This window comes from Cryptotermes secundus, unplaced genomic scaffold (genome assembly GCF_002891405.2).
Source record: "Cryptotermes secundus unplaced genomic scaffold, Csec_1.0 scaffold41, whole genome shotgun sequence".
In the NCBI taxonomy this organism is placed as follows: Eukaryota; Metazoa; Arthropoda; class Insecta; order Blattodea; family Kalotermitidae; genus Cryptotermes; species Cryptotermes secundus.
Window position 1 is genome coordinate 553,660 of NW_019731215.1, and position 12,741 is coordinate 566,400.

Sequence of the window (12,741 nt, forward strand, 5' to 3'; positions counted from 1 at the left end):
GATTTCATACACATCAATCATACAATACACCATGATGTTCATGTTCAAATTGTGAACTACACTGTAAGTTTGTAGTTTTATTCCTGAACTAGCTGTGCCCGGCCACGCCTTGCTGTGGCTCAGTCTGCCTTTCTTCCCCAGTTTGATTTGAAATTACTCGACGCATTGCTTCCACCCTGCAAGTACGACAACCTAAGTTTGATCTTCTGCGAGGCATTATTTGGATGAACTAAAGCAGATCGATTGCACAGAAGAAGTTATTGCATATATATAGATATTTATACGTCTTATCTTAAACACACAAATAATTGCAAAACTTTAAAAAAGGAAAGAACACGAACTGGAAAACAAAAAAATAAAAAATACTGACGAAATATTTCAATTCAAACGCAGATCAATCGACACAGCCCAATCCCACTGCCAATTGCACCGGAAAATAAGGGAAACAGTAAAAAAAAAACGAAATGAAGAATGAAAAATAAATTATACTCATGAAATGAATGCTATGGTAAACGACACAGCCCAATTCCAACGCAATGTAACACAAAATAATTAAATCAAAATGAAAATAAATCGAAACTGTTTCTGCTTTGATTTCACTCAAAATCTCTTGTGATACTCGTGACCCTGTGATACTCGCGTTTCCATCCAATATACTTTCCGGTTTCATCCGTTGTTACGCAAGGGAACCTATTATCCTATGCAATGGTCTGTTCTAGCGTTAATATGGAAACGACTGCACTGAAGAAGAAAGAAAGTTAGAACAAAAACATATGAAATTGCAAAACATTAAAAAAGGAAAGAACACGAACTGGAAAACAAAGAAGAAACAAAACAAAAATAAAAATACTGACGAAATATTTCAACACAGCCTAATCCCACCGCCAATTGCACCGGAAAATATGGGAAACAGTTAAGAAAACGAAATGGAAAACAACAAAAAATAAATTATACTCATGAAATGAATGCTATGGTAAACGACTCAGCCCAATTCCTATGCAATGTAACATGAAATAATAAAATCAGAACGAAAATTTCGTTGCCACAACAGCTCGTTGCCACGGTTATTCCTAGGCAGCGATCCGCTGTTTCAACAGTTCATTGCCACAGTTATTCCTAAGCAACGATCTGTTGGTATTCGATGGACGACGTATAACACATTACAGTATATTAATATTGAATACAATTAATACTTTTACCTGTTTTTACCTGTCATGGGTGTGACATCTATATAACAGGTATATAAAAACATGCGCGTGTTCGAATGCAACGTTGTGTCAAAATTTCAAAGCAATTGGTGAAGAACTTTTGGAGATTTAAGAACACGGACAAACGCACATTTACATTTTCATTTATATAGATGTAAGATTTGAGGTTTTCATGGTGGTGACTATGAAGAATGTTCTTAGAAATATACTGCCTGAAAAAGATGATTATTTCATAAACCTAAAAGTGTTCAGTTTGATGACACAGTCATGAAAATCCAAAGTTTAGAATGTAAAATGCTTCTCTAATCTACAAAGATGTCACATATCAAAAATTCTTAGACTGAGTTATTTCCTGCAAGGTTTAGACTACATCTACTTTTCAGGAAAAGAGGGAACACTGTGTTTTCATACTTTAATACAAAATTAGTGATTTACTTGTATTATATTTATAACACTGTCACTGAAGTATGTTTAGCAGTAATACGTCAGACTTGTATTCTTGGTTTTCCTCAGCTCCTACAGGAAGACTCTTGGACAATACCTCAATCGGTCTATAACAACTTCTTTCTAAAATTTATTTTATTATTTTTATTTAAAATTTATTATTCATGGGTCATCCTACCATTTGATGCTAGACTTTAGATACTGAAATCATAAAATAAACAATAAAGAAGACACCATCAATAGCCCAGATTATATAGTAAAGGCAAAAAGTAGCTGTCCCCATGATTAAGTACCACGCCATGAAGACATAAGGGGCTACTCAAGTATGGCTCCACCATTCTAGACATTGACATTAAATGGAGTTAAACGATCAACTTAATGCCCTCACCACTTTACCTCCAAGGAAAAGAACCCCTTGTACCCACTGGGAGGCTAGGTGGCCCCCTGAGACCATCTACATGCCGCCACTGGAATTGAACCCAGGCTGTCCAGCCTGTAGCCCGTCGCTACGCTGACTGAGCTATCCCAGCCCTCCTTGGATTATACTCATAGTTATGGTGTTTATTGAGTAATGAATTACAAAACATGTAGAAGGAAGCAGTCATAGCCCAACTTGACATACAGTTCAGGTATTTTCCTGGAAGCTTTAAGTTCATGACGTGATCAACAGTTCTAAAAACAGAAGCAGTTAAGTTCCTAACAATATCTGGAAGCAGGCAACAAAACTTTGACCATACAAAACTTGAAATAGAACACTTCACTTTGTCATCTAATACTTATGACAGACTCTAGGGTGCGCCAAATAACAATAATGTGTAACAGTAAGCTGACTATTTGTGCCCTGAAACATCAAAAACTCGTCTTGCACAGATCACACTGACATTACTGAAACAGGGAACAAAATACTGGTATGTTTAAGTGTCACTAATGTCATCATTCACAGTTAAAGGGTTAATAAAATCCTAATACTAATTCCTTAAGAGCATGTTATCAAATATTCACCCCACTAAGACTATAAACAAAAAAAAATCCTTGGTTTTAGTCTGCAAGTGAACTATACCGACCGACCAAGACTACAGAAGACAAAATTTCTAAATTCAGTTAAGATATGTTTATATTTATATATTTCTTCAGTAAAATAAGCCATTTTAGGAAAATGTCCATTAAAGACTGAAACAGACTGATAAAAAGACTTGCAGACACATCTCATGGCAGCAATCTGAAACATGCCCATCTGTATGACAAGTACCCATTTCTTCAGACATCGCACAAGTGAATAAGGAAGGGTCTGAAGTTTGTCTCAAGCAACATCCAATAAGTTTATGTCAGGTTCCGAATGGAAATGGAGATGTGTTCACTCACATCCATTTTGGTGTAATTTATAATATGGAATGAGGTTATGTTATATATACTGTATCATGGCTACTCTAAATCTTAAATTACTCCATAACTCATATGCATGTGTTTATAACACTGGTTTCAACCGAGTCCTTGGATGTGCCCTGTAATGATTGGTACATATTTTTACAGATTTACTGCCACATCTTGGAATAAGGTTGAAATCAGAAAGTATATTTATCACTTTCAGTTAAGAATACAAATATCTTTTACATTAAAGATGACATCACGAAAGACTTAAATATACAAATAACTGTAAACATATCACATATTACAATCCCATGAGTACAGTAGCAGCAGACACTGGAGTCTGAGTTGGTGCAGAGGCTTGCCGTACACTCATCTCCCATGTATCAAGTAACTGTGAAACTGAGAAACGACTTGGAAGCTTTCGTATTCTAGATGCCAAAGCCTTCTGTACAGCACACAAGAACTGTGTGGAACTGTGCTCATGAGGGGCCATATGACATCGTGGTGGGCTGTGGGGATAATCCTCAGGCACAGATAAGGACACAGGTGGAACACAGGGCAAGTGACGATCATCCAACCAGCATAGCAACTGCACAGAACGGGAGCCAGGTTGCTGAGTTGGATCGAGACTGACCTGGAAGACAAGAGAGATTTAAAAACAGAGAGAGAGAGAGAGAGAGAGAGAACAAATGTAGTATCTATGTATGTAATGTGTGTTAAGTAGCAAAGCACATGTTACCTAGAACAATACCAATCCTCACTAATTTCCTATAAAAGTAATACTAACTGAGGGATTTTCTGGTGTCTGCAATGTATGTGTAATCTTTAAGGTCAACAGTAATGTTCTACTTCTGTAAGAAAATATGAACTACCATTAACTTGAGAACTACAAACATATGCTTTAACACCACATCATATAACTGATTAGTTTGACAGTCAGGTTTGCTTGGGTTGCAATAGCAATTAACTATGGACTAAACATTTCTGAGACGTTTTTAGGGTTTTTGCTTAAACTGTGATGTCTTGTCATCAATAGAAGGCAGCCTTATTCTCTTCTGTGGTGTTCTTCAGCCAAGAAATACACTTCTTACTGATACATGCCTAAAAAAATATAAAAATAAAATAACATTATAACAGCAGAACTTGTTGCCATTTAATACTTCTCTGGAGGACACTATATTGGAGCACCATTCTGAAGGATACCTCAATCTGAGGAAGTTTAATAGTGGGATATTATGGCTCAAACCACAGACACTTGAACACTAAGGAAAAACTTCACTGGAAGGGCAATATTTTCAAATTAGAATTAACATAATCAATACTCATGTAATTACACACAAGCGCACGCGCATGCACACATGCATGCACACACACATTCTAACATAAATATACATACCTTAAATCTTTGGTCAAGACGAGCAATTTCTCCCTGAAGTACATCAGGTATGTCATTTTGAGATTCCTCTATTTTCTTCTTTTTCAATGGAGGGGGGAGCATTCTGAAGCAAAGGAATACAATCAAAGTTTTTTTCCTGTATATGTCTCTCACCTCTAATACATTCTGACATGGCTGAGGCAGCAGAATTTTCTGAAGAGTCTCCAAATAAACACAGAAGCTAGTATATTCATATAGTATAAGGCAACCATAATAAATAAACAAACAAGCAAATATATAAATAATTAACTTTATCCACCCACATTAGGCATGTGTGGTCCACAGATTTTTCAGATCAAAGAGAAAATATCTTAGTCTCAATTGGCACATTAATTTTTCAATCTCAAACTCTGAACATTCCAGGTAATTGCTTTGCTCTGTACAGTAGCACATACCTATCTGATCTGACAGAAACATGACAGATGGCAACTAATTAAATGGAACACAATCTTTCTCAAAAAGATAACAGTTGCTCAGCTTGTCAAGAAATTAATTCCCAGCATATTAAGGTAACCAAAGGTTACCAAATGTTACAAGAGCACACCACAGGTCCCATCTGTGAGCCATGTGAATCCAGTCTACACTCTCTCATCCTATTTCTGTAAGGTTGGTTTTAGTATTATCCTGTCATCTATGCTAAAGTCTTCCAAGTCATCACATTCGTTTTGGTTTCGCTACCAAAACTTCACATGTCCCACCCATCTTGTCCAACTTGATCTCATCAACCTACCTGTATTTGAAAATAGTACTAATTATGAAGCTCCTCATTATGCAATTTTTTTTTCTAGCCTCCTGTCACTTCTTCCCTGTTAGGTATAACCCTCAACACCCTGTTCTCAAACACCCTCAGTCTATGCTTTTTTCCTTAATGTGAGAGATCATGTTTCGCTCCCATACAAACATACAATGGTTTATGAAAACTCACTGACAAAATATATGATATGAATGGGGACAAGAAATACACTTTAACGCAATATGAAAAAGTGGCTACTGTTATAAACTGTAGTGCTCTTAATTGTAGAAATTGTTCCAAATTTCCATCTTCATCTTGTTTCAAATTGAAAAAGTCAGTATTGCACATGCCTAATCAACATACTGCTCCTCAAACAACTAATGTCAGAAGATTTGAGGCTCCTTCTGCAGTAATCTTCAATTCATGTCACTGTGAAGAGGACATTAAAAAAAAAAAAAGACAAAAGGAAAAAATTATGGTTGCATTAATAATAATAACAGTGTAAATAAACAAATTATTAATGAAATACATAAAATTAAATGCTAATACAGATTATGCAGTCAGTGAAGACAAGCTATAATTTTATAAATTTCAATGATTTTTAACTTTGAAGACACCAATATGTAGTTAGATGTTTCCAAGACACTACACGTACTTGATTTCAGGACCAAACAATACTTCAAGGCAAGGACCAAAGGTGCGCTGCAGTGTGTGGTTCACAACGGGACTCTGCAGGGTATTATTCACGGCCTCTAGCAAAGGGCTGAAAATGTGGTGCTCCTTCAAGGGAATTAAATGAGCTGCCTGAGGTGCCACACTCCCTTCACCCTAAACAAGTTAAGTTGGAAAATTATAATACCACGTTTTGATCATCTGTTCACATGACAGGATTTATTTACTTTATGTCTGGCCAACAGCTGGATCAGAGGAAATGTGGCTAAGAGTCAAACTGGTGATGACTTCTTGTACTGCAAAACATTTTCATCTTTCATCCCTTGATTGTGTTCCAGTTCAACTTAATACAATCAACATCATTTTACTATTTTTCTTTTTCAGTATGTACATGCTTTTTAGCTTTATGAAGTGTATGGTATTGGTATCAGGTTGAAATGACATCTACAATTGTAACAATGTGCTGAAAAAAGTCTATTTTGCATGTGATGACAGTTGAGCACTTATACTGCATTTATACTGAATAAGCAGTCACAGCCAGATGATGTTGAGTGGTCCTCCAGCTTGGTGGTACATTTGCACACATTTCTCTTCACAGGGCAGCTTGCCACAAAATGTCTGACAAGGCCCTAGAACTGCATGTTTTTTTTTTTTAACAATCTAAGTAATGGAAAATTGATATTAGATTTTGCATGTGGAAGGTACGGGTCTCTACAGTGGAAGTACACTTACAACAGCTGCAAAAGAATTAACAAGGTGTAATTAGGTTTTGTGGATATATAGGTTGTGAGAGGGGACAGGGGTTGTACTGAATCAGCAAGTGATTATACATTTTTCTATGGGATTGCAACTGAGAATCATGAATTAGGAACAGCAAATCATGTACATAAAGGAAACACATCAGCAATTAGGGAGTGCAGAATTTGTTAGTGATAGGATGTGGTATGTAATACTAAGAGCTCACTGGTGTTATGTCATCGTTCTGAATGTGCATGTCCCAACAGATGATGACACTGGCAGTACAAATTACAGCTTCCATGTGGAAAAAGAGCGTGTATTCAATCAATTCGCTACGTATCACATGATTATTCTATTGTGAGATTTCAATATAAAAGTAGTCCGAGAACATATTGTGGCATACAAACCCACTGCTAGGCAGAGACCTCAAACAATAAGACAACAGCCTTTGCTATGCAACAGCGCGGTAAACACGGCTCTAAAACAATTACTGTTGGAAATGGTGTTATGCAACCCTTTGCTAGGCAGCTGCAACAGATGGACAACAATGGAAATGGGGGTGTTTTCTGTGTGGTTCATGCCGAGGAGTTATCTTAAAGGCAAATGGGGCAGAGAGATTCTGAGTCCGAGTCAGTGGAGACAGACCGATGGTGTTTATTTAGTACGTGTTGAGCAAATGCTGATTCGTCCTTGTTTAGTCTTATGTTTCTTATGTGTTCTTTGTATCTTGTTAGATTTCTACCAATTTGGACGATGTATACTTTTTGGCAACTTTGGCATGTTATTTCCTATATCCCACTTTGTTTGTAGGGGTTCATTTCTCGTTTTTCATTTATTAGTTTACCTATTGTGTTGGCTGTTTTGAAGGCTGTCTTTATGTTAGTGTTTTTGAATAGTTTTGTGATTTTTCGTATGTAATTTCCTGTATAAGTAGAAGTGACCCATTTTGTTCCTTCTCGTCTTTATTATCTGGGTTACCCATCTTTTGCTTAAGTTTGTTATACAGATGTGTGATGTCTTCCTTTCTATAGCCATTATTTAGTGTTATATTAATAATAGTATTTATTTCTTGTTTTTAGCATTTTCCTCAAGGGGTAGTGCAAGAAGTCTGTGTATCCAATTTTTATATGCTGGCAATTTTTGTTCTTTAGGGTGGCATGATTTATTATTTATTGTTGTCTGTTGTCATGGGTTTTCTGTATATTTCCATTTCTATTTGTCCGTGTCTATTAAATATATTTAAGTCCAGGTAAGCTAAATTTTTTAAACACTTTAAAAGTTTTAATACCAGGAAGGCTGCTGTGATTGTGAAAAGTTGAATATTGTGTACATTGTGTATTCCAGGCATTATGAGTGTATGTAATTTAACAATCAGAACACCCATTGTGATGGTGGTTTCCGAATAAGTATTGATGTTCCTGCTGAAGATGATCCGTAAGTGTGTGTGTGTCTCTCTCTCTCTCTCCCAAGTCTCAATTCCGAGACAGTAAAATATGGTCGCAAGTCCCAAGGGACTTGGACCCGAGAAAGACTGCGCTGGCAAGAGCCAGCAGCATATACAACAGACTGACCCGTCCTCTTGTCAGAGAAGGCACACCACAGAAACAAGACCGTAACTGTCAAACAATAATAATTAATATCTGGTCATGAGCCTGACCGTCAGTCACAATGTAACTCTGACTCTGACCTTTCAGTTGTCAGTTGCCAGTTGTCTGTTGAGAGTTCAGTTCTGTATGGGAGGCCGTGAAGAAAAGAGTTAGTGAAAGCAGACTGAAAAGAGATGGTGCTATACTTAGTTGTTAGCTATTTTCAGTTGAAAGTCAGCCTGTGAAGAGAAGACTTGGAGGTTGGTGTGAAACTGCCGCCAGCCTGACAGTTGTCAGTTGAGAGACAGCTCTGCATGAGAGGTTGCATAGATAGAACCTGAATGCGTGAAGCTGAAGAATCTCCACTGTCAGAAGCCATTACCAAGGAACAGCTGATGAACATACCACAAGTTGGAAAAAGGCTAAGAGGGTGCTGTGGTGATTTGCGAATTGTGGAGACTAGCGATAGCACTGTAATTACTTGTAGTTCTGAGTGGAGTGTATAAGTGGTCAATAAATCCATTCACCAATCCATACCCTATCTTTAGTCTCACCCCTAAATCATGACAATATCTTCAAACTAATAACTGAAAATGAGAGTTTACACAACATGAATAATGATAATGCAGTTTGAGAATTGAATTCTGCCACATCCAAAAATCTAATTGTCAGAAGTACTACATTCCCACATTACAACATTCACAAACATCCTTGAACTTCTCCTGATGGCAAAACATATAATCAAGCTAATCATATCTTCACAGATAGAAAACAGCATTCAAGTATACTTGGTATTTCATCTTTCAGGGAAAAAAAAAAAGCTGAGTGTGATACTACTCACCACCTGGTAGCTGAAAAAGTTACATACTGTCAGTAACTAAATAAGCAATGCAAATGCCTGGCATGGAAAGATTCAATCTCAAGAAGCTGTACAATGTGGAAGACAGAACTGTATCACCTTAAAATTTAGCATCTTATATATTCAGTTTAACAGGTGTAACTGCAGTAACAATCAGCAGTAATTATAAGTAGAATGATCAACAGCAGGAATCGAAATGGAACCCTGGTCAAAGTGCACATTTTTGTTGGGGTTTCAAATATACTTGCAAGGCTGTGGAAGTGCGTAATTATATGCGCAGCCTCACGATACCTCTCAAATATACAGCATATTGAAAAGAAAATATTGTTATGTAAGATGAGTACTGTATTTTGATCAAATATTCGACACAAGGCACATTATCACACAGAAATACAAAGAAAATGCATGGTTATAATAATCTTCTAATCATCAGGTTCTCACAGATTACAAAAAATAGAACATACCTACATGATAGTTTATGAAAGCTCCTACACATGGTCTCTTACCCGTTTGAAATCAAGTTTCTCCAGAACAACCTCACACTTTATCAAAGTCTCCAATGGCATTCGTCTACTTGGAGTGGACAGAATCTCCAACAGTTTCTTCATTTTGCTCAGCTTCTCCACATCTACATAATCAGTACATTATTAACACCTTTCCATTAGTGTCAATTTCAATTCCGTTCAGACTGCGATCAAACAGACCTATGAATACAATTCAATCTGATGTCTTTCTAGAACTATGTTTCACGAAGTTTCTTATTCCACTTCCTTTTGCTAGGTCTAAAATACAGTGGGAATTATATAATGAAGTTTACCTAATAGAAGGAAAACAAAACAACTGGTCAGCAATTAAACTGACACCTAAGAGCCATGCCATAGCTCAAGAGATTAGTCGCTGGTTTCCCACCGCAGCAGCCCGGGTTCGATCCCGGATCTGGTCAAGTGGGATCTGTGGTGAACAGTGTGGCACAGGGGGCAGTTTTTCTCTGAGTACTTCGGTTTCCCTTGCCAATCTTCATTCCACAATCACCCTCATCTATCATCTGGGGCTGGTACAATAGACCAGAAGGGGCCGCAGTACAAGGTACTTAGTCCCACCCCACTAGTAATAAAAAGAAAAAAGGGAAAAACTGAAACCTACAACATATAAGCAGATCAATATTCGCATACCATCATTGCCCATCCTATTGATCATGCGACGAAGGGGTTCAATGTATTTGCTAAGCTGGCGGACCTTCTCCCTGTAGGCCTGATCCTCCTGCAGGCTGCAGGGACTAGGGGTAGGTACTGCAGGGCCAGGAGTGTTCAGTGAACTGCTTGGAGATGGAGCCATTCCTGTAAACCAAAAACATACAAGAATGATCTAATCTATTGAATCCTGATTATTTTAGGAGCTATTTCAACTGCAGATCTTATACAGCACCAATCAGAATAGTGAGTAAGTAACATTTGCAAGGAGGTAGGCATAGTTTATTTCATGGTACTGTTGTGGCATTTACTTCAAGAAACAGAAGAAAAATCAAAATCGTCTCTTAAGACAGTTAATAACCCATCTAATGTGAATAATGTCCTGAATGTAAGCCTAAGAGAGTTACTACTATATCAATAGCCTTACATAATCAGTAGACATCTGATAACCACAATACTGGTCAAACTGAATGAGCAAACAGTGAAATGTATGAACAAGTCTCAATCAAAAATTTCTTGCAAAATATTTTCTAATAATTTTTGCAAATTTTGCTCACAAAAACTTCTTTCAGTGCATCTCACATTTAAATATGAAGAATGTGCAAAAAAAAATCATTGATTATGCATTTACCAAAAACTCCAATAAATTTATCAGTACAACAAATAACTATGTGCACTGTGTTGCATGATATGCATATATATTGTCTTCTTTATCCAAGTGATTGAAAATGGAAGATGTGTCTCGGTGGACAAATATTACACCTTGTTGCTATGCAAGAGTTGGCACACCAATGAACTCGCTGGGTAGGGATCATGTGACTTGAGTTTTCTGTGTTGTCCGTGCTTAACTTACCACCAGACCGCTGTGCAGTAGACATTGGGGTGAGCTGTGAACTTGGTGATGGAGCCAAAGCTGGTGATGCAGCCATCTGGTTACTAAGAAACAGAACATTCAGTTCAGACAGTGAAGTGACACAAACTTGCTGAAACTTGTATGTTTTTCCTGATTCATTTCCAAAACAAAAAAGTTTATACAGAAGTTCAACCCCATTTAAACCACAATTGGATTATACAGTATGTTGTCTTTACTATCACATAACAAAACACATCCACTTCTATATGGTAAACATACATACATACAAACCTGTTATCAACGTTTATCTATAATTCTGGTAGCAGAGCCTAAAGGCTCAACAATGCTCATCACAAAACCCAACACTGGACAAGACCCTCATCTGCATAACCTGTTTTCCTAAGACATCTCAATTTTATCCTCCTATCACCTTTATGTCATTTGAACTGAGTACTTTTCAAGATCTGGTATGCATTTTGCGTCTTTTCCACATCAGGCACATCTGCATTCCACTCTAGAGTTTACTCTACTTAACCCCTTTCACTTCTTAGGTCAAATATGTTCATCTACACCTTCTTAGGATTCCAAATTTCAAAATCTGTTATGAACAAAATATAACATATAAGATGCTTCACAACTTAATGTATAACTCCAGAAGCTTTACCAGAGGTTGTTCACAATCACAAGTGTCATACAAACATAGGTCAAATTCTCAGCAGTTACCAAGCAAGGGACATATGAAATTCAAGAATGGTTTGGATATAAGTCATCATAATTTCATGAATCTTAGAATGCATGACTTTGATATGAAATTGGAGGTTCTATGTATGTAGTGTTGTGACCCATAATATGTTGCTCATGTTTTGTGCATAATTATGCCTTTTACATCTTCAAATTCCAAATATGCAAATATCATATATATTTATTGGACCTGTGATCAGAATATATATGCTGCTGCATACCAGCAATGATTTCCAAACTGGAGAATTTTGGACCAACGAGTATTTAGCAACATCCTCCAGAGATTGTGGGACAGTGCGTCATTTCCTAGTGTGTCTACCTCAGCGGTGTCCAGTATGAGATATGGCTAAACAAAAAACTTATTCAATGCAATCCTACTGATAGTTACAACATGAAGACATATATCCATACCACATACAGCATATTCATTTCTTAACCTTGGTTTATCACTGCCTGATACATATTGTGACATGTTGCGCAACAAAGGACCCCTACCTCCCCAGTGGCACGTGGCGGTAACATAGCGCTCGTGTAATAGGCGAGTCATCACCCCGCCACTCTCCCCGCGGTGACGTCATGAGCGGAGCCAAAGTGAGCCGAGCGGAGCCGAAGTTAGCCGAGCACCCGCAACCTGGTAGCTATGCGACGCGAGTCAACAGCGGTGACGTAACAGGATGACGTGGCACTCATTATGCAACAGGCAAGCACTGCGGCTATATAAGGGAACTGCACAGCGGCTGCGGATCAGTTGAAATGTGGCCATCACCGAAGACAGTTCCGAGTTAGTTCTCAAGGCAGCAGTCGCCGATTCGACTTGTAACGTAGTAGTCGCAGAGATCAGTAGTAGTCGAGCGAGAGTGTGTTATCAACAGTTCTCCAGTCGGCCGACTACAGTTGGAGTATAGCAGCTGTCA

General features: G+C 37.7%; 1 protein-coding gene across 1 annotated transcript in view; it reads right to left on the minus strand.

Moving 5' to 3' along the window:
* Positions 1–3,108: 3,108 nt before the first annotated feature.
* The window catches only part of LOC111866387 (mediator of RNA polymerase II transcription subunit 15), a gene marked incomplete at its 5' end in the record, with an annotated part of 45,864 nt that continues 36,231 nt past the window's right edge, over positions 3,109–12,741 (minus strand). Inside the window, 6 exon segments of the mRNA XM_023855286.2 lie at positions 3,109–3,654; positions 4,417–4,519; positions 5,844–6,016; positions 9,550–9,671; positions 10,216–10,380; positions 11,087–11,169. Of these exon segments, the coding sequence (XP_023711054.1) occupies positions 3,322–3,654; positions 4,417–4,519; positions 5,844–6,016; positions 9,550–9,671; positions 10,216–10,380; positions 11,087–11,169 (979 nt within the window). The 3' untranslated portion in view covers positions 3,109–3,321.